This window comes from Diabrotica undecimpunctata, chromosome 1 (assembly GCF_040954645.1).
Source record: "Diabrotica undecimpunctata isolate CICGRU chromosome 1, icDiaUnde3, whole genome shotgun sequence".
Lineage (NCBI taxonomy): Eukaryota > Metazoa > Arthropoda > Insecta > Coleoptera > Chrysomelidae > Diabrotica > Diabrotica undecimpunctata.
Genome location: NC_092803.1, coordinates 66,513,430 through 66,537,677, shown reverse-complemented (window position 1 = coordinate 66,537,677; position 24,248 = coordinate 66,513,430). Strand labels below are relative to the sequence as shown.

The following is a 24,248-nucleotide window of genomic DNA, read 5'->3' as shown; positions in this document are numbered from 1 at the left end:
GATTTTCAACTTTCACTTTCGCTGTTTGATTCCAATAGAGGTTTCATATAATTCTAATGTCTTTACTGTCTATGTTTTTATTTAACATAATTTCTTTAAGGCGAATATGCTGCACTCTGTCAAATTCCTTTTTAAAATCAATGAAATGGGCATAAACTTCCTGATTCATATCTAGCAACAGAACACTCACTGCAAACAGTGCATTCCGTGTTTATGAATCCTATTTGTGTATTCCTTTTCTGAATCCTATTTGTGTATTACTTATGCATTCATTCATTATTTTTTATGTATTCTGTTGTGTACTTTTAAAAACGATTTCAAGACATGACTCATAAAGGCTATGGTGCAATGTTTATGGGCCTCTTTCGCATTGGTTTTTCGGGAAACAGTATAAATGTCGATTGGAGCCATTCTTTAGGGATTATACCTGTTGTATACAGATTGAACGAATTTAAAACGGAACATACGAAATCAATGTATTTCGGCTCAACTCCGCTCTAGGTGGTTGGCCAACAAAAGGTTGTCAAATAATTATATTATAAAAATCCAATACTTCAGCGGGCTGTTGGATTCTGAATTCATTCAAGAACAAGTCAAAACTCCACCCAAATAGGTTGCCTAGAATCACTGTGAAAACTAGACTACGCAAGCAGTTATTATGCTGTCAAACCACTTATCGCTTCCTTATAGTCCAAGAGATAAAGCCGAAATTTTAAACTGATCAGTAATATGACATTTCTCTATTGGAATATATTCATTGTAACTGGGTTAAGACTTTGCCTTACAGGCGGACGCCCCTCGTGGTACAGGGGGTGGCTATACAGGGATGAAGTTGTAATTTTTTTCAGAAAAATTAACGATCGATAATATGGCTGAAAATTTGCCCAGAGTAAGATCTTGGTATAACCAGACGAAATCCCAAAGGGCGGACGCGAGAGTGGATACATAAGGGGTGGCGGACAGGGGTGAAATTGCAATTTTTTGGGGAAAAATTAACGATAAGTAATATGTCCGCCATTTTCATGGCTCATTATTTAGCCCCTAAAAACTCTAAATCCAAAAGGGCGGACAGCTGGGTTGGTACAGAGAGCCATAAAACGGGGTCAAATGTACCACTTGCCTGCGCATTTTAGGTCTCGGTAACAATTTTCAAACTGATTTTATTATGATATTTTTATACCGATTGATTTGAAAATTTGTATGCTCACTTCTGTTACTATTCTTAGAAGCGTCAAGTAGAGTTTTCCTCAAAATTTTCCAAAAAAATTTCCGTAAATGAAAATGTTCGTAATTTATTGAGGTAAAATCTAATTTATAGAATCCTTTCGATTTTCTGTAAGTTATACCATGATTTTTTTCCAAAAAATTTCAAACGATTTTTACGATAAGAAAAAAAAATTAGAAAAACTTTTCTAAAACATTTGATAAAACTCTACGTCGTCGTCTGAATCTTTTATAGAATATTTTGTAGTTTTAAAATGATATTATGATGTTTTTTTTTTCAAACTAAAGTCATATTTACTTTACAAATCACATTTTTTTCTTAAATATAAATATTTTACGAATTAATTTTTAATTGAATAAATGTTTGATATTTGATATTTTATTAAATTAAAGTAATTTTATAATGTTAACTATTAAATATTTTTGGTATAACAAATAGTAATTTTACTTATTTTTTATTACAATAAAAAGGTTTTTAAATTTATATTGCATAAATAATGGTTGTTCAGATATAAGAAAAATTTGATTTATTATTACATTAATAATCAAATACAAAATATATTATTTCTATTTATCAATAGGTAAAATTCAATTTGTAGAATTCCTTTAACATTTTACAAATAATTATTAATAAAAATCAATTTAATAGTGGAATTATCAATTTTTTAAGTTTTGAAATTTACTTTGTACTTAGATATTTTCAATATTTTTTTTAATTTTCAAATTTATTGAATTTTTTTTTTCATTAGTTAATTATAATTTTACAAATTCTGTTTGGACAATAATTTTGCATCATTATTATTTTAAAATATTAAAATAATAATGATGCGCGTTCCATTTAGATCAGTAATTCTAGACGCATGCGCTAAATGTAATAAGTATCAAGATGCTTTTATCCAACTTGGTGAAACTGACTTCGATTGTAATGAAGTTTTTGAAACCTTAGAAACTTTCATATGTCACTTATATGGAACAGGACTGACGAGAACAATTCCAAAAAGAAAAGTAAACGATGTCAGATTTTCACTATTTAACCGGCAGTATAAGTTGCATGATATGAACGAGCCTTAAAAAAAAAAAACTAAAAAATTTCGATGCTTCAAGCTTACCACCATGTCAAGATGAATTACACCAACATCTACTGCGAGCCCATTATATTTCAAATATTTGGACAAATGCTCATAAAAAAGTACCAACAGAATTGATTGTTGAAGAACATGGTTGGGAGTTTGAAGATGAAACATATAAATTCAAATGGTTTAGTGGACCTCAGATCCCAGAATCAATTCGAGAAGTAGTGATTGAAAATGAAGCAGATAATGAATGTGATATTATTGAAAGTGAAAGTGACGAAGATGATGAATGTGATGACATCAGTGAGAGTGAAAAAAATGACGAAATTTTTAAAGTTTTTCTAAATTTTTTTTTCTTATCGGAAAAATCGTTTGAAAATTTTTGGAAAAATTCATGGTTATAACTGACAGAAAATCGAAAGGATTCTATAAATTAGATTTTACCTCAAAAAATTACGAAAATTTTCATTTACGGAAATTTTTTTGGAAAATTTTGAGGAAAACTCTACTTGACGCTTTTCAGAATAGTAACAGAAGTGAGCATACAAATTTTCAAATCAATCGGTATAAAAATATCATGATAAAATCAGTTTGAAAATTGTTACCGAGACCTAAAATGCGCAGGCAAGTGGTACATTTGACCCCGTTTTATGGCTCTCTGTACCAACCCAGCTGTCCGCTCTTTTGGATTTAGAGTTTTTAGGGGCTAAATAATGAGCCAGGAAAATGGCGGACATATTACTTATCGTTAATTTTTCCCCAAAAAATTGCAATTTCATCCCTGTCCGCCACCCCTTATGTATCCACTCTCGCGTCCGCCCTTTGGGATTTCGTCTAGTTATACCAAGATCTTACTCTGGGCAAATTTTCAGCCATATTATCGATCGTTAATTTTTCCGAAAAAAATTACAACTTCATCCCTGTATAGCCACCCCCTGTACCACGAGGGGCGTCCGCCTGTAAGACAAAGTCTTAACCCAGTTACAATGAATATATTCCAATAGAGAAATGTCATATTACTGATCAGTTCAAAATTTCGGCTCTATCTCTCCGACTATTAGGCAAGCTCCTCTTTCCTTTAAAGGAGACAGATAGTTGAACGATATTTTATACAATGTCTATCACCGGGTATGGATTTATTTTTGTTCAAGTTTTATATTGGTCCACTATTTCAAATGCAGTTCAAACAGACATATATTAAATTGTATGTTCCGTTTTAAATTCGTTCAATCTGTATATATTGTATATGGTATAAAATAGATCCAAAAAAGGTCAATAGATTTAGTATCCACAATTCTCAAGCCCGGGAGATTTACCACTTTTATCTTGTTTCATTGCATATTCAATTTCTTCTCATATAATGTCAGGCCCTGTATCATCTTTAAATTCTTTTGGTGCTTCGGTTCTCTCTTTGTCTTTAAAAAGTTGTTTTATATATTGTGTCCATCTCTGCATTTTTTGGTTGATATCTGTTATAAGTGCATCACTTTCATATCTAGTTGCCTAGTTTGAAGTGTTTTGCTCATTCCTGTTAGTTTCTAATTATTTTATGCATGTTGAAAAAGTCTTATTGTTTCTCAATTTTTTTCAGTTATTAACACTGCTCACTGCTCATGTAATAATATCTCTTTAACGTCTTTTATTTTCTTTTTAATGAATTGATTAATCAATTAATTTATATTTAATTGGATTTTTTGTTTTGATTGATTTTCTTTCACTCATTAACAGTAGTATCCCTTTAGTCATTTAGTCTTTATATTTACTTTGGACACTGGCTTAAGTTTTCATTTGCTATTTTATTTATATTTTTTCATTTCCGATCAACCTTATAGCTACTTCTGTCCACTTTTTGGGCATTATGTAAATTTTTAGTAAGAGTTTTTACAGTGTGTCCCTTTGTTTGTGGTTCCCTTAATCTCTTAATATCAATTCTACTTTGTGTGGGTTTTTTAATCGGCTTCAATTTGGTTCGTAATGTGACTACTGTGTTTTGGCAGAAAGTATAGAATTACTAAATCTTTTTCTAATGAGGACAAAGTCAATTTGATTTTGGATTATTCAATTTATTGTATCTTTAGATTTCCATGTTTTTAATCTTCTTTGTGGTAGTTTAAAAAGTGTATTGGCTATTAAAAATTCTTCCATCTGTCATACATATTCACCCACATATCCATCCACTCTTCCCTGGCCAAGTTTGGCATTGAAGTCACCCATTACTATTGTAGTGTGATGTTTCGTTTAAGACTTGTTTCAAATCATGGTAAAATAGGTTGACTGCATCTTTATCTGCCGTTGGAGCATAAATTTGAATAAAATTTACTATACCTTTTCTTAGACTGAAGCTGTAATGATAGGATCCTATCAGAACAAGAAGTAAAACTGACTTACAGAGTAGCTGACTTTTATTACAACTAAGATGGCAACGTCGCAGCGATGATTAACCTCGTCGTTACCTGAATGGTTTCGTTATTTGTAATTTGTTTGCCTGAACCCGGCCACTATACCTAGAACATCAATTTGGAGGTTTTCCATTTAAAGGAATACGTTCGCTAATTTACAACTTGCATACAGACTTTTAATATTCCGAGTTGCTATTTTTAATGTCTTAAACGCGTAGGGATTTTTCTGGTTTACGACCTGGGAGGCCCTATGGTCTACATATATTCCTCCTCTACTGGATCTTGGATTCCGTGATCCATAATCAGTAAGTTTGTGTGGACTTTTGTTATTTGCCATTCATGACTTAAATAAAGGGGACTGTATGAGTCTGTAATGCAGTGGTTCCCACTTGTCTTCTGCATCCTTACGCTGTTGACCTATTTTTCGGTTCATCCGCCTTTAGGGCCTGTTTCCCAACCCTTGGACAAAAGAGTGTCTTTCTACTTACTAACTCATCCGTTCGCAGCCTTTGGTCAGTAAGTAAGTGATTGCTTATACCAGCAATCATTCGGTGAATTGGCTACGTTGGTTAAATTGACAAAGCTAACAATGCAAAACCTAAGCTTGTGCGTTAGAATTAAAGAAGAAAACTCTATGTTCTTTAATATAAACAATCGTCCAACACAGGAAAACGCGCCTAAGTACCTTCTCTTTAATATTGCCTTGGAAAAATTAAGCAGATAGATGTTAGATTGAACGAAACTAGCTTTAATAGATTGACACAAATTGATGATGATACCGTTAAAGTAGGCAGATGTATGAGAGACATAGTGCAATGTTTTGCAAAGTTTACGAACGTGTAAGTGAACTAGGACTTATTGTAAACGAGCAAAAACTAAATATATGTTGGTTGCTAAAAACCCTTAAAATGTTCAACAGAGAATTCAAATTAACAACTATACCTTTGAGCAAGCCAAAGAATTCACATATCTTAGATCGCTAGTAAATACAACAAAATAGACATGACCAGAAGATATGGACTATGGTGTCGAAGATATAACTATAAATTATACCAGCTATAATACTGATCCAGATATTGTGAAATCTATTAACGTGCAGAAGTTAAGATGGGATGAACACATTGCTAGGAGATAATGAATACATGAAAAGATTGGCATTCTTAATCTCAGAGAGCAGAAGGAGGAGGGGAAGGCCGCGTAAAAGATGGATTGATGATGTAAAAGAAAACCTTAAGATTCTAAAGATCAGAAGTACGATTTAGGAATCAGCGAGATTAAGTACTCTGCTTAGAACACTGAGTCTTAATAAGCTTCTCCTCCGATCATACATGTATATATTTTTACTAGTAATATATTTTACTATAACTAACACTAAGCTATCTACTAACCAAGAAACCAGTATCTAACAATACATTGCTCCTTTTGCTCTTAGGAACTATCTAGTCTACAGTTTACTAAACATCTTGGCCTAGTTTTTTAGTTCCTTGAAGATGTTTAATATAATAAATTCTTATAAATGTGACACATATAATTATTTTATAAATTTTAAACAATTAGAATATGTTTGGTTATTTTTAATAATGTATATTTAAGGTTTATGTGGTTCATGATCAAAGTCACTTTTGGAGAACACGACAGATGTAACGACAACAAACGACCAGAATCAAGATTTGTGCTTCGAGCCATTGCAGGTGCCTTCAGTTTCCTTAATTTCGATAACGATATTGCTCTTCTGAGGCTGAACGACAAAGTTCCAATAACACAGTTTATTAAACCAATTTGTTTGCCAAAACTTAGAGGTAAGAAGAGTTTTATATACACTAGGGTCTCATTATTTCATTTGATTTTTTTTTCTAGGTCGTATGAAAAACACCAAATCTTATAACCATATACAGTTTATATTTAGCCCTAAGAAAAATAAATATCTTTTTTACTTTAATGTTTCTTCTTTGCCTTCTATAGTTCCATTATTATTTTAGATAAATTGCCTGTTTTATGCCAAATTCTGTACTTCCAAATTAACTGTTCCATATGTGCTTAGCTCATCTCTCGATCTGTTTCGGTGTACGAAAGAAAGTCTCACTGCTCTTCCTTCCATAGACATATAATACCTAGATTGCCCACTGCAATCTAAACCCGTTCCCCCAGTCCTTGCATTTTTTCTAATTTTTTCTAATGGGTGGGGTTTATTGACTACGCGACATTCCCCTACTAAACATAAGTAAGGTAGCAACTTAAATATAAGTTATATGTTTGATGTATTGTTTTTGTATTGTTTCTGCTTTCGGACAATCGGTGTTCAAATCTTCCATTAATTTAATTTTTTTTATAAATTTAATATTAATCAATATTACGTTTATTAGATATTATTAAATCTGTAAATTGATCTTGCAAATAATTAAAATTGTTTACATATCTTTGAAAATATAATAGGCGATGTTCTTTTTTAAATAAGTTAATAGAAGAATAGTATAAAGTACCTGTTAAATATTACTACTAATTACTAATTAATGTAAGTACATTTAGCGTCGATTTATTATAATTAGGCATTAATAATTTAAAACTTTTTATGTGAGAACAATACTTAGAGAATTTTAGAGTTTTACTTTTATTTCTTTTAATACCCAAAATAAAAAAAAATGTTACAGTAAGCGATACAGTAGACTAACTTTATACTATGTTTTCTGTATTTATAAAATTTACATAATATTTTTAAAATTCAATAAAATAATTTTATTATTTATTTAGATATTATTTATATTTTAAACAAGTTATATTATATTAAAATAATTTAATAAATTATTATGTTTATAACGCCACCTGGTAACGTATTAACAAAGCATACATTGTTTACTTCTTATAGACCTGTCAAAATCCGGACGAAATAATAAATTAATAATAAAATAGAATTAAATATCATTTGATAGTAAATTTAACTATTGTATAAACTAAATAAGATGTTTAAAAATTATAATTATATTTATATATTTATATGAAATTATTTTAAAACGAGAAAGTCTTAAAATGTAGGCAAATGATTCGATATTTTTATTAATTGATTGACATTTATGACTTTTAAATTTTGACAATCGTTGCGATTCGATTCGATTATTAACATATATTCCTTTAATTTTTTACTTCCCAATATTATCTATATTTTGTTATTTATTTTTCATGCTGTTTTTAATTTAAACCTGCTTAGGGTAAATATATGATGACTAGAAACGAATTGATCGAGAGTAGTGAATCGATGTCAATAGAACAACTCTACGAAGATATAACGCGAGCTAAAGACCTAGAAAAAACACACTATGTTATCATCACCGGAGATTTTAATGCAAAAATAGGGCGGCGAATACCAGGCGACTCAGACTACATAGGAAATTTCGGTCTAGGCAACAGAAACACCGGAGGAGAGACATTAGCAAATTACGTAAGCACCGAAAAAATGTTTTGCCTGAACAGGTTCTATAAAAAACAAACACAAAGAAAGTGGACATGGCGTAGCCCTGACGGCCAGGTTAAGAATGAAATAGATTTTATCCTTTCCAGTGATAGACCAATATGTAAAAACATCGAGGTGCTGAACAAATTTAACACCGGCAGTGACCGTATACTAATTCGTGCCGATATACGTATTAACGTAAAGAGAGAAAGACGAAAACTATTAACAACAAACCCTTTACCGACGGGACATCCTTACCAGACATCCTAGCCAGTAATAAATAGAAATACCAAGAGGAATTAGCACGGAAACTAGTAGCAAATACCTTGGAGCACAGGAGCACAAGAATATAGATGAACTAGCTAAGAAAATAACTAAAGACATACAAACAGTCACTAAGAAACTTTATTGCAGAATAAGAAAACAAAAAGAAGATAAACTAAAACCCGAGACTCTAGAACAGATAGAGAAAAGAAGAAGAACGAACAGAGATAACCCGGACTATAAAACGCTCAACAGAAGCGATAAGAAAAATATTCGAAAAGACTTTAGAGCTTATAGAACAAACCCAATTCTTGAAAACATAGAGAACAATAAGAACATAAACATGTAAATCCACTGGCAGGAATAAAATCATAAAGATAAAAGACGACCGTGGAACATTGTGCTCGCATAAGGAAGAGATCGTTAGAGAAATCCGAAAATTGTATGAGAAGCTGTATACTTATACTATTCCAAACCCCGGTATACCAACAAAACATATAAATGTGTGCTCCCCCAGGGGGATGTGGAGGATCTTCCTGAAATAATAACATCAGAAATTAGAGCCGCCCTAAAACAAATAAAAAAACACCAGCAGAAGATAAAATTACTTCAGAGATGCTAAAACTACCGACCAATAAGCTTATTGTCACACCTTTACAAACTACTAACCCAAATAATAACAAGTAGATTGACAGCTAAGCTAGATGCATACCAACCAGAGTGGAGCAAGCAGGTTTTCGTAAGGGTTTTAGCACTATCAATCACTTGCAAACAATCCTGACAGTTATTGAAAAAACAATAGAGTACAACATACCACTACATCTGGCATTTGTCGATTATCACAAATCATTCGACAGTATCAAGAAATGGGCTTTCTTAACAGCATTGGACGACGCCAGAATAGATTCAAGATATGCTGCCCTCCTTAAGAATATATACGATGATGCTACTTTTCACGTAAAAATAGATGATGATCTGGAAACTATGAAAATAGACCTTGGCAAATGTGTGAGACAAGGCGACACCATTTCACCCAAGTTATTTACTTTGGCATTAGAAACTGTCTTCAAAAACTAAATTGGGCCGAAAAGGGATTAAAAATAGATGGAATATATCTTAACCATTTACGTTTCGCAGACGACATAGTACTAATAAGCACAGATATCCATGAAGTAAAATCAATGCTACAAGATTTAAATCACAAATCGAATCGATAGGATTAAAAATGAATCTCGAGAAAACAAAGATATTAAGCAACAGCCTAGAAAACATCACGATAGATAACATTAATATAGAAAAGGTAGGACAATATATATATCTTGGATATGCAATTAAAAACGAAAAGGAAAATCAACCCTAGAAATTAAAAGAAGGATACAATTATCATGGACTGCTTTTCGTAAGTTGAGCTTCATTTTAAAAGACAAAAAAATCCCAATACACTTAAAACAAAAACCTATGACACTTGTATACTACCAGTTGCAACTTATGGATTGGAAACTATGGCAATAACAAGAAAAATGGCAGAACAATTAAGAGTAACTCAACGGGCCATGGAGAGATCCATGTTAAATATAAGCCTGAGACAAAATTCCTAACACCGAAATACGTCGAAGAACTAAAGTAACCGACATCATGGAAAAAATAGCGACATTGAGATGTCAATGGGTAGCACATGTAGCAAGACAAGACACCAACATGTGGTCTCATAAAGTGACATTCTGGAGACCTCGAGAAACAAAAAGAAGCATGGGAAGACCCAAAAAGAGATGGATAGACGATATAACAGCTGTAGCTGGAAATCAGTGGATGAGAATTGCAAAAGATAAAAAAGCGTGGAAGCAATTGGAGGAGGCCTATGTCCAACAATGGATAAATGAAGGCTGAAGAAGAAGAAGAAGTGAATCGATGTCAAGAAGCGCTAGTATATGACGCTACCCATGACGTCCGCCTCAGGATTGTACTGTAGAAAAAAAAAATCAATACAACACCAGTATAGAAGCTTTGCTTAAAAATTCGGAAAATAGTTACAAAATAGTTAGAAAAAATTACAATAATCATATAAACAAGCATATATTTCAATTATTGATTTTTAAATAATACCTTTTAAATACTAACTTATTATTTCCCATACTTATTCGGTCTTCGTTTTTTTTTTATTTACAGCACTATAATGCAACTTTATTGTAAAGTATTTTGTTTAAATAATCTAATTATTTGCAATCGACGGTCAGCTAATAGTGGTTGATTGTAAACATGATCAGTAGCAAAAATTGATTTAGAAAGTTGTAGAATTGATAACATCATTCTTTCAAGTATTTTGTTTTTTGAAAAATTATTCTGAGCCCGAAAAACTGCCTCTGCTACTTTGGAAACGACAATAATATTTTTGGTTGCTGAAGTCATAGTTCCTTCTTCTTTGCAAAGATATATACGATTGACTTTTTTCATCGAGACCGATGCACATTTCTTACATTTTCTCGCTTAATGTCCCGCCCACAGTGCTTTTAAAGATTTAATTATGTGGATTACATCAGTAACCTTGATTTTCTGTCTGATCCATTCTATTTTTTTTTCGATCTCTCTTTTCCTAGCATGCATTACTCCATTGACCTTTGAGTGACTTTAAGTTTCGCTATTATCTCGTTCTTTAGTGTCCAAGTTTCGCAACCGTATGTTATAATTGGTAGTATACACTGATCCAATGCTTTTACTTCAGGTGGAGTGGCATTTCTGATTTGAATATAACTGAATTTTTACCAAAAGATGCCCAATCCAGTTTCATTATTCTGCTGATTTCTTAGAGTAAGGAGCCAGATGTATGTATTAATTGTCCCAGGTATACATTCTCGTCTACTGTCTCAAGTGCAGTGTTGTTTATTATTACATCTTGGACATCCACTAGCTCGTTATATATGGTTTTGTTTTTGTCAAGCTGAGTTTTATGCCAATTTCATTGCTAGCTGATTTAGGTCGCTTATAAGTTCTTGTAGTTTTGCAGGATTATTAGCAATTAGAACGACGTCGTCTACAAATCTTAGATGGCTGAGGTATTCTCCATCAATGGATAAAGCTTTGTTTTGCCAGTTTATTTTGCTGAATATATTTTCTAGAGTTTCAGTGAAGAACTTTGGCGATATTGCATGATTGGTAGTAGACTTATAGGTCTGTAGTTTTTAAAATCCTCTTTTCTACCTTTCTTATGAATGAGAATTAAATATGCTGTATCTGCATCTTGATCTTCGTAGGCAGTTTGTAAATATGTCTGTTAAGATTTTTCAGATTTTTTGCCAGCGTATTTAAGCAGTTCCACTGTTATTTCAGCTGCTTTACCGCTTTTCATTTTTCTAATTGTCGATTTTACTTATTTCCGGAAGGACTTCTGGCACATCTTCTTGGTTAGTGATTGCTTCTTCACGTGTTTCAAGTGTTTTGTATAGTTCGCTGTAGAATTTAGTCACGAGTTTTATTATTTCATTTCTGTATATATTTTTGGCGTTTTCGTTTGTCAGAGCAACGATTTGCTTCTTACGAATGATTAATGCTCTTCTTGTTTTCTTATAGTTTTTTCTGTTTTCGATTGCATTTTCTAAAAGGTCCTCATTGTACTTTCTTATGTCTTTCTTAACACTTTTCCTTATTGTCATACAAAGGTCTGTTTATTGTATTATTTCTAGGTTGGTACTTACTTTCATTTCCGTTCCTTGTTTTAGCATTTTTTTAGTTTTATTATACAGTTTATTATCTTCATTTTGTTGTTGCAAGCCTACCATTTCTTTCGAACTTTCAAAGGTAATTTTCATTAATTGAGACCTGTCGATTTGGTCATGTAATCTTTATTAATTGTCTTTTCGAAGTGATCTAGATTGTTAATATTTATACCAGCCACGGTTGGTTTTGTAATTCATCTATACGTCGCTATATAAATGTTGTTGTTTAATTTGGGTAGCGGTTTAGACACAGCAGATTCTTAGCACTTTCTACCCTCCTAGCCTGCTATCGAAAGCTACCCAGTTTACGGCCATTTGGGCCTACGGAGAATGAGGGCCATGATTTAAATGTTTCTTCATGTTAGGGGTTGTGAGACACAGCTTAACCACGCTACCTTAGTGCGGGTTGATCAGGGTTCGCTGGTGTGTTCCGATACACGTCTTCTTCTTTAGGTTTCTTCTCCTATCGGAGGTTGGAAATCATCATCGCTATTTTAATTGTATTGGCCGCGCTTCTGAATAATTCTAATGAGCTGCAACCGAACCACTCTCTCAAATTTCTTAGCGAGGATATTTTGCGTCGTCCTGGGTTTCTCTTCCCTTGTATCTTCCCTTGCATAATTAATCCAAGCAATACGTACTTCTAGCCCCTCATTATATGACCCAGATATTGAATCTTTCTAATTTTAACAGTTTTTATGACTTTTTTCTTCATTTTTTGTAACACCTCTATATTAGTTACTCTTTCAGTCCACGATATTCTGTGGATTCTCCTGTAGCACCACATCTCAAAGGAGTTGAATTTTTTGATTTCAGACTGTTTTATTGTCCACGCTTCCATGCCGTATAGTAAAGTAGAAAAAACGTAACAACGTAGCATTCTTAGCTTACGGTTGCAAAGTAAGTTCTTCAATTTTATGAACGTGTTTCTTGCCATTTCTATTCTAGATCTGATTTCTTTTGTTTGATCTCCATCTTCGGTTAGTCACGTTCCTAAATATATATATGTTGTTACTCTTTCGATCGTTGTATTATTGACGATCAGATTATCTACATTTTGTGGTTCTTGAGATTTATTTGCAGTCCGTACCTTTCACATGCATTGTACACATGTTGTATTATGTACTGTATATCTTCCATGTCACTTGCAAATATGAACGTATCGTCCGCATATCTAATATTATTAATGCTATTTCCGTTGACCAAAATACCTTCCACAATATCTAATAAAGCTTCTTGAAATATTACTTCGCTGTAGACGTTGAATAAGAGTGGTGAAAGTATGCACCCTTGTCGAACTCCTCTAAGTATACTTACTTCATCTGTCAATTCTCCTTCGACTCTTATTCTTGCTTTCTGATTTTGATTCAGATTCGATATAATTTGTAGATCTGCACTATCTATGTTTTTGGTCTTAAGAATACTTAAAAGCTTTTCATGTTGAACTCTGTCAAAGGTTTTTTAAAGTCTATGAAGCAAGCATATATGTGCTGATTCATATTCAGACATCGTTGTGTCAGAACATTGACTCCGAATAATGCTTCTCTAGTTCCTAGACCCTTTCTAAAACCCATCTGTGAATCACTTATTTCTTGTTCTAATTTCATGTGGATTCTGTTATGTATGATTTTAAGGAAGGTTTTCAATGTGTGGCTCATTAATGCAATTGTCCGATAGTCATTGCAATCTTTAGCATTTATGATTTTTGGAATCGTTACCTATATGCGTATAAATACGCTATATATTGCTGTTGATTACGCGACTTATGTCTTCGTGAACGTAGAAGGTAGAATTCGTTGGCAGAGAACAGCCATTCCGATTCCTATACCAAAGTTTAATCCCCTATTGTATATATTGTATATTATATTTTTTAATATGGTATAATATGTTATGTTATAGTATGGTATATATGTTATGGTATTTGCAGGGTTTACTTACATATTTAATAATATCTAAGAAACATAATATTGATTAATACTAAATTTTTATATAAAAAAAGAAAAATCAGTGGAAGAATCGAACCCCGATTATCCAGGTCCGAAATAAAAAAAAATACCAGGTCGCTACCACTCGTCTTGTTACATTAAACATTTAAGTCATATTTAATCGAACTACCTCACTTATGATTTAAGTATGCTTGGTTGTGGGAAGATCACGTGGTCGATAAACCTCACCCATTACAAAAGAGATTGAAGGACTCCTCGCATATTTTTTTCTGTCACACTGGGAGAACGGGTTCAGATTACAGCGCGCCGTCTAGGTATTATATTATGTCTATGCTTCCTTCGTTCATTATGGTAATGTGTGGTTTTTTTTAACATTATTTTTTTTTTATTTTTGAATACCAAGGTAATAATTTCCTTGACCTTGCATGTGACTTTATGCTTTCGTTTTTATCTGTCTAAGAGTATCTTTTATCTATTCTACGAAGTGTCTGTTGTTTCCAGTAATATTTTAGTACGATGTTTCTAAAACAGTTTCTATATTATATGTCATAACCACGATAGATCTTATAGCTGTCTTGTTGATTCCTTATTTTATTTCTATGCCCTTGCTTTTATTTTGCTATAGTCTATCGTTTTTAAACACCATGCTATTTTGTTGCTCTTATTGCTTGTTCATGGTGATATTGAATATAAGATTCTCCATGATCTTCTAAATTAATCTCATTCCCAGTCAGTATTGGTTAAGAAATTTTTTCGTTTATCATCGTGTGAATTTGGTTTGCGGCATGTATATTTTCTAAAGTCTTAAATATTTTAGACCATGTTTGTTTATTGTAGAGAGCCCTTCTTAAACTCTTTCATACTTACTACTTACTTTTTTTGTATATTATAATTATTTTTTATAGATAACCTGTATGAGGGTGTAACCGCCATTGCATCCGGTTGGGGAACATTAAAGGAAGAAGGGAAACCAACTTGTATTCTTCAAAAAGTTGAAGTGCCAGTAATTACAAACGAAGATTGTAGAAAGACAAATTATTCAGCTAGCATGATATCAGATAATATGATGTGTGCTGGATATCCTCAAAGCGGAAAGAAGGATTCGTGCCAGGTACGTGTTTTTCATTCTTAATTGGCATTTATAGAGGTAATGAAAACTATTTAGCCATAGATATTTGTGAGGTCAGTAAATATGAATATTCATATTTTTAATTGCATTGTATCGCCAAAGTTGAAAATAATTTTACCAACGAAATTAGTTAAGTTAGTTATATTCTTCCTCCAATAAAAAATTGAAGATCAATGTAATTACATTAAAAATGATAGGATTTTATAACTCCGATAGCATAATAACATAATATATTCATTTTCGGGTCAATAGAGCTAAATGCCAAGAGGGACAATTAAAGAGCAACTGGAAACGAATACCTGAAAGGAAGTGAAACACAACCCAATTGGAACTATTCTAAGAAAAAATATTTAACTTTATAATTTTTCTTTAATATACACTTGAGTGCAAAATAATCGACTCAAAATTATTTTGCGAAAGTATGTCTCCTGTTTCAATCTAAAAAGTGTAAATTTAAAAATATTTAGTGTACAATCATTAACCTTATTATTGAGTTTTAAAAAAGTTTTGTTTTTTGTTGAATCCGATGTCTTATTGCAAGTAAATAATGCAACACGTAGAGAGGCGGTCAGAATTTGACTCATTAAAATCGACGCACACCGACTTAACAGGTTCGGTTAACATCGTACGTATTAATTTTCATAGCAACTCAGTAATACATCAGTCTCTAAGTTCGCAACTGCATTACAAATGGATACCACATCCGTCAAAGCAGTTCAAGCAGTAGCATTATTGTGAGAAGGCCTGAGTCAGAGGGCCGTGGCAAATCGACTAAATTTAAGCCAATCTGCTGTGTCCCGAGTGTATTGTCGGTACCAAGATACAGGTGATTATGTCCGCCACTAAGGAGGAGGTCGTAAACGAATAAGAACGGAGAGAGACGATCGATTTCTTGTATCGAAATCCCTGAGAAATCGATATTTAACTGGTGCTAATCTTAAAGAAGAGCTTAGAGAGGTCCGAGGTGTAATTACCAGTGTTTGGACAGTCAGGAGGAGACTTAAGGCAGCCGACCTGACATCAAAAAGAGCAGCTACGAAGCCAAAAGCTAGCAGTCCAGAAGAAAAGGCGATTAGAATTTGCTCGAGAATACCTGGATCGAGTCTATAGAAGGCCAGGAAAGCAATTTGCTAAATGTTGTATTCAAGAAATTGTGTCGTATGAAGACGGTTCTTGTATGTTTTGGGTAGGCATTTCCATGGATGAAAAAACCGAGTTAGTTTTCGTGCCTGGTGGAGGACGTTGAGGAGTTTCAACGGCGGATCGTTATATCAGAGACATTTTGGAGGAACATGTGGTTCCATACGCGGGATTTATTGGTGATGACATTATTTTAATGCACAATAAGGCACGATGTCATACCTCATGAGTCACCACCACCTATCTGACTGAAATCGGTATACCTACAATAAATGGGTCCGCGTTTAGCGCGGACATAAATCCAATAGAGCATGTTTGGGATGAGCTTAAACGAAGGGTCCAGGATATAAATCATGCACCAAGGAGCATATTGAAATCGAGAGCTGAGCTTAATGATGAATGGAAAGCAATGCCTCAAGAATTTATTATAAAAGTCATCCGATCCATGCGAAATCGATTGGAAAGTGTAATTAGAAGTAGGAGTGATAATATCAAATACTGAAAAATAAAGAAATTAATTTTTAATTGATGATTTTTCTGTTCATAACGTCTTTCTTACGTTAGTTCCAATGATGAATATTTAGGAAACTCTGTTCGTATTGCATATTCTTTTTATAATGCGTCTTCCAAATAATGCAAGAACAGTTTTGGTAAGTTCAATAATAAAGTTATTGTTTGTACATTACATCTTTTTATTTTCATACTTTTTACATTGAAACAGAAGGTATAATCTCAAATATCACTTTTGAGTGGATTGTTTTGCACTCAAGTGTACATTGCCAATTATATTAGAGTATTTTACGACTTTGCTAAAACTCATTGGTCAGTCCTGAAACTTACATCAGAAATTCTACAGATTTAATTGAAAGAATAAGAGATATCGGGGTAGGATCCAAAGATGGCCTGGTGAGTTTCCACCTAGTTTATATATATATCACGATACCATTTGGAGAAACCTTACTGTTTACTAGTCAGTTTCTCCCAGGGAATACAACAAATCTTTGCCTTCACTATCTTACCACAACATATTTCCAACGGTACGGTGAATTCTATTAACACGCCGATAGAATAGTAATAGAAAATCTTCCTAACTCGAATTTTATCATTACAAAACATCGGTCGCTAGTGCTTAGAAACACTTTGATAACATCATACCACATAAAATAGACATCGACAGACATAAAACGCCAAATTTATTTTCAACAGCTATACCAGTCCAGAAGTAAAAATAATCAAGTGTCTGATCTGCGAAAATATATGGTATAGAAGCGTTGAAGTTTTTCAGTATCAACCATGAATTGAGTTGAAATATTATGAATATAGATAGATTTATAGACGAATCTTAGAAAATTTTTAAAGATTACGCATAACTAACTGAAAAGTACCAAGAAGAAGTGTGTAATAATATAAATTTATTATAACTGAGTTCTACGTTCTGAGGAGTACGAACCCAAAGGGCTTTAACAATAAGAGCTTTGAGAAAAAGGTCAGAAATAATATAAGAAACGAGATATTCAACGTTCCACACAAACAATCTTATATTGACAAAAGCAGCCAATATTACCTGAGACGATTTAACTAACGCATAAAATAAGAGATGGAAATAACTAGGTACATTCGAAATTATCACATAACTGCACAATCGAGTGATCTAGAGCGATCAAAAAAACCTAATGTGAGTAGTCTGTCATAAATAGTACAATCTGTTTATCTGGTGGTCTGATAAGTACACTTTCGCCGACTAGGACCCTGTAATGTCAAAAAAAAAACGTAGAAACAGTAGGCGGTACTGTAGACTAGTGCGAAGCATCATAAAATATTTTCTGCATTTTTAAAATTTTAAATTAATTAAAGTTATTTTAATATTCATTAATTTTTTACATTTTAAACAAATTCAATAAATTATTATGTTTGCTCCTAACGCCACCTGTTAACGCATTAACAAAGCATACGTTGTTTGCTTATGACAAACTTGTCAAATTCCGACCAAATATTAATAATAAAACATAAATAAATATCGTTTGATAGTAAATTTAATTATTATATAAACTAAATAATATGTTTAAAAATAATAGTTGTACTTATATGAAATATATATTGTATATAAATATTATATTTTAAAACGAGAATTATTATAAAAATTTAAATGGATGATGATTCAATGTTGTTATTAATCGGATGACATTTATGACTTTTATTAAATTTTGACAATGGTTACGAATCGAATCTTTTAGTGAAAGATATTCTTTTAATTTTATACTTCCTTAATGTCAATATTTTTTTAGTTATTTTTCATGCAGTTTTTAATTTAAACCTGCTTAGGGTAAATATATGATGACTAGAAACGAATTGATCGAGAGTAGTGAATCGATGTCAAGAATCGCTATTCTATAACGCTATCCATGGCGACGCCATCTTGTGGCGCTAGTTCCATGACGCTCAACTCAGCATTATACTGTAGAGAAAAAAATAATACCAGTAATGCCAGTATAGAAGCATCGCTTCAAAAAAACCATAATTTTAGAAAGTCTAACCTTTTTAGGCATACATGTCAAATTTCAGCGCGACGCATGTATTAGTATATTTTTGACAGCTGCATAAAGTTGAAGTGTTTGTAAAAATGACGCATATGGAGAAAAACGATTTTCAATATCTCATTAAACATTGTTATTTGGGGATATAAAATGGCAAAGGCAACATAAGGAAAACTGGATAATTATTATGTTACTAATGTTGCTTCAGACTACTCTGTCATATTTTGGTTCCGTGAATTTCGTAGTAGCCGTATATCTACATTGGATGAACCACGTACTGGATGGCCTTCAGATGCAGTTACACCGGAAAATGTAAAGAAAGTCAATAAAATGGATTTAGCGGATCGTAAAGTGAAGATTCGTGAATTGGAAGAGACCACGAGAATTATTAAAGAGCGCACTAGCCATATTTTGAACGATGTTTTCAATATGAAAAATTATCCTGCCGTTGGGTGCCGCAGTTGTTGACCATTCACCAAAAATATTATCTGTGACCACTTCTCAGCAGTTTTTGGACCTTAGGAAGCGCAATCGGTTCGGATCGGTTATGGCCACTATATTTTGAGATTGCAATTGAATAATTTTAATTGACTATCTTGAAAAGATAAAACTATCAATATTATTGTGCATTATTGGAAAAATTTAAACAGGAGCTCTGTGAGAAATGGCCCCATATGTAGAAGATAAAAGTAGTAACAAAAAGAGAAATCAAACGATTTCTACCTAGCGAAACTGAATTCAAATTTTTACCACTGTGTTTAGTAAAATTTGCGAAACAAACAGCTGGATAAATTACTCGGCAAGGGAATCTAAAATTGCATTCCACATGCCGTTCATCCTGGTCAAAATTCGTAGTGAATTCAGTTTCTGGTACTCCAAACGAAGTAAGTAATAAAATATAATGACGGTATTAGATTTTTGTTTTGATACAGGGCAGCGACAACCGCTGATACGTATTTCGACCTCCTTAGGTCTCGTCAGAACAGTATAGCCAGTTGCTCTTGCAGTGGCTATAACGTTCACTATACAGTGGCTATATCTTTCACTTATACTTATATTAATACGAAACACAATATAATTTCACGTTCAGAGCGATTGCGAAAGCCGTTCTGATTAGGCCTATTGGGCCGAAATACGTATAAGCGGATGCGCAAGCGCCCTGTACGTGAAATCAAATCTTAACTGTCTTTTCCTCTTTATGATCCTGTTTAAAATAATCTGACAAACTGACATCACAATTTTTAATGCTTACCTTACTGAATAACATCAGAAACTATAAGCAGGTGCCTTAGCTTAGTTAGACAGTTAAATGTATTATTTTGAGATTTATAGTTCACAAATTATGCTGTGTGGAGTCCTTAGACGTGTACTGTATATTATTTATATTTATAGTATTTTATTTATGAAAAATCCATCCGATATATAATTAAAACTGATTTGTTTGATTTTTAAATTTTAGGGTGACAGTGGAGGACCTCTCATCACCAAAAAGGCTGATTCAAGATATGAGCTTATAGGTATGAAAATTTGAATAAAAATACCACTAGAATATCCTAATAATACTTTGTATAACTGAATCCTTCTTTATTAAACACTATTTAAAAATTGAAGGTAGAAGTAACTTAAATTATAGATAAAAATTTATACTATGAGCTACTCGAAGCACAGATATAAAAGGACCATGAAACAATTTATAAAAACATCGTTGTAGGTGCTTTGCCTCTTCAAGGTTATGATTTCTTCGTTGTGCAGTGAGATTGGGGTAGAAAGTAAAGATTTTGCTGGTGATGCTATAATTTTAAGCAAATTATAAGTTATTTGCGTAACGACTGTTTGGGGGGTGACTGATGAGTGAGTATCCTTAGGGGCTGTTTGCTTGGATATGATGAAACGGGGATTAATTTCGGATTTTAATCTACAGGAGAAGGAGGTGATTACCATTGTAGTTTGGGCACCTTGGGGCATTTGCTATTAGGCATGAAAAATATTTTTGTTGTACGCATTTGGGATAAGTGGTGTTTTTTGGGAGCATTTTATGTTGAAATGACCGCTTCGGCAACATTTCGAGCAATACTTTAGCCGTACAGAGATTACATTATTTGATTCGGGAATGTCGCAATGTAATTTTTTTCAATAAATTTTGATACTTTTCGAGAGTTCTTCAGTGAGTTCCGGTTCCGAGTATGTAAATTATCCTCCACCATTTTGTGAAAGACATTTATCTACACTGTTTATAATAAGATTAATGTTTGATTGTTTCCGAGATTGTTTCTAAATGATTGTTTTTGACTGAGAAAGTGACCATTGAAGAAACGAACTAAATTGCTGTATCAGAAAATTCATTATGTCCCATTTTGATACCCAAATTCAAATAAGACTGTCTCGAGTTTTTAAGTTTGATTATAATATTTTATTTATATATAAAGTGTTAAAGCTATCTTGCCTTCTCTTGATCCATCCTGGGTAAACTAAATGAGCAGCAATATCGAACCGCTAGACCGTTTTCGAGATCTCCCGGTAAAAACATTGCAAATACCGATGCAACAAACAAAAAACTGCTCTTCTCAAAACCATTTGACAATCGGACCAACAATCCAAGTATACACAATAAACATTAAATTCAATACCCGAAGAAAGAGCAAATACATCGCCTAGATTCTAGCAGAAAACAACATTTACATAGTCACAGTTCAGGAAACACACAATCTTGACGACTGAATTCCCAGGATATAATTTGGTAGCCTCACTTAGTCACTCACAATATGGAATTGCTATCTACTGTAGAGGAGACATAAAAAATGTTAGCACCATACACTCTTACTTATCATACTATTCTTATTATAATCTCAACTCTTCTGCCTAGATGGAACTTTCGTAAGGCAAACTGGAATAAGTATCAAACTCGATTGGAGAACGATATCAGATATATCAAGCCTAAGGTAGAGAACTAGGAATGATTTGTCAAACTTTTAATCAGTTGTGCTATAAATCACATTCCACGCCAAAATCCTTAGCAAATAGAGACCCAGGAACTTTTCAATGCACTAGACTTAAGTGTCGCAAAGCTGCAGGACTTGACAAAATATTTTCCGAGTTCATAAAACACAGTGGTCCAAAAACTCGAAAGTAGCTCCTAGATTTCTTCAACCAGATCAGATAATGACGACGCAAAAAGCTCCCTAAAAAAAAAGTCATCGCAATCTGCAAACCAGGCACAAAAACTTTACTAGAACAGAATAGCAATCGCCCTTTCAAGCCCTTTTTCAATTTGTCAGCTGTCAGAAATATTCCAGCAGAACAAGCTGGATTTATGCCTGAAAGGAACTGCAGTGACTAAGTCAGGTGGATAAGGAGGCGAGGATCGTTGAAATGGCCAGCACGATCTCCTGATCTGACGCCATTAGACTTTTTTATGGTTATATGTCGAAAAGATTATGTACAAAACTAAACCTCTCAGCTTAGCTGACTTAAAAAGACGAATAACGTTTGCGACTAGATCGGTCATGCATGAGATGTTAAATAACTTATAAGAAATTTATTTTTAAGATTAGGATTTCGCCAAGACGTTCTCGGCGAGCATTTGAACTCTTTTACATCCACATTAATGTATTTTATTTTTGTTTTCCACATATAAACAGTATCACTATACATCACATTAGTTTTTCAGTCTGTTGTAGCAAATTTTTGTACTCAGATAATTTTATTTTTTTTTTAATGTTACTTCTTACAAATAAATCTGATAACACCTACTTTGTAGATAGGTGTAGGGCATTGTACATAAGATATGTCTAGAATATTCTGAGGAATCTAAAAATTAAATAATATACAGGGTGTATTTGAAATAAGAAAGTTGGTTTTGGCTACTGTTACTGTTACGAAAAGTTTTTATTGCAAAAAATGAACAACTAAAAATATCAACTGAACTGTTCAAGCCCTTTTTAAACACGGCCCCATTTATTTATTATAGATTTGTTTCCATTTGACTGTTCCACTCTGTATACACTTATACACACGTGCATATTAGTTTCTAAAATACATCTGAAACCTCTGAAATTTTTAATTATTTTTAGATCATATCATCAGATAATATAATCTTTTGTAGGTGTTGTTTCATGGGGAAATGGATGCGCCAGGCCAGGATATCCAGGAGTATACACAAGAATCACCAGATACTTGGATTGGATCCTGGAAAACTCTCAAGATGGATGTTTCTGTCAAGACTGAAGTATTGTTTAGAACAATTAGTGTAGTTTAGTACTAGTTGATAAGACTTAGTTAGGTATACTATAATCTACAGTATAAGACATGCCTTAATTTATTTTTTCATATAAAAATATGTTGTAAAAACGTAAGCTGCAAGGACGAGTATATGTTCTATATACTTTTTAATAATCAATTTACCTTTAATCAGATAGATGAAAAATCGATAAAAAAAATCAAATAAATATTTGAAAAATAATACTGTTATCCAGAAAAAAAAATTCTGTAATTTCTTTTGGTGCTTGCTGGTGCATAATACACCGGTCTCAATAAAATCAAATACATATACAAAATAAATGACAACTATTTATATAAAATAAAAATTTAAAGCAGAAAAAAACATTGTTTAACTCCCTTTATTCGGAAATCTATCCAATAGGGCAATAATCCATTGATGTGGTAAAATAGTCAAGTATTGGCGATATAAGCGAGCTATAGGGGACGCTTTGACAGATACTTAGCTGATTGAGTACGTAGGAAAACAAACCAAACTGCCATAGCCCCTCATGAAGCATTCTGTATTTAGTACCTTTTATTAATTTTTAGTTGGTTTAATAACGAAAAATATTGATATTAAAGTTAGTGTTGTGGATGTTTTTAAATATGTAGGCCCAGTAGACACAGTAAGACTTTTAACAGAAGACGAGGCGTTGTTAAATGCTGGCCACGTCTTGTTGTGTGGCATATATAATAACAAGTTATGAGTTTGTGTCTGCAAACCATTTGTGTTAATTTAAATGGTGGGTGGCAAAATGCACTTCTAAAGCGTGCCAGGATTTGCTACAAGATAAAGGGCGTTGAAGAAAAAAAGTTTACACATTTTTTACGATTTTGCCGAATTTACGCCGAATTTTTGCCAGTTGATATGGTACATTCAGAAATAATTGGAAGAGGTAGAAAAGCATAAATGTTGGTCGGCTTCAGCTATGCTAGAGGCTGTACACGCAGTAAAAGGAATAAAATAGGTTATTTAAAAGCGTCCCCCACGTTTAAAGTTCCGAAATCAGTATTAGCGGATTATGTAAAAAAGGTAGTTCACCATCTTCTCGTGGCCGTAGATCTGTGTTTCCATTAAGTTTAGAAAAATATTTGGTTTCCTATTGTTTGGAGATGTATAAGCTGTA

The 24,248-nt window shown here is 32.9% G+C and overlaps 1 protein-coding gene across 1 annotated transcript in view; it reads left to right on the top strand.

Annotated features, from left to right (window-relative positions):
* Nucleotides 1-23,458, top strand: part of LOC140450319 (venom protease-like) — a 52,299-nt gene extending 28,841 nt beyond the window's left edge. The window contains exons 4-7 of the mRNA XM_072543895.1: nucleotides 6,290-6,495; nucleotides 14,967-15,172; nucleotides 20,324-20,381; nucleotides 22,967-23,458. Of these exons, the coding sequence (XP_072399996.1) occupies nucleotides 6,290-6,495; nucleotides 14,967-15,172; nucleotides 20,324-20,381; nucleotides 22,967-23,088 (592 nt within the window). The 3' untranslated portion in view covers nucleotides 23,089-23,458. The remainder of the gene's footprint in view (nucleotides 1-6,289; nucleotides 6,496-14,966; nucleotides 15,173-20,323; nucleotides 20,382-22,966) is intronic.
* The last annotated feature ends 790 nt before the right edge of the window (nucleotides 23,459-24,248 follow it).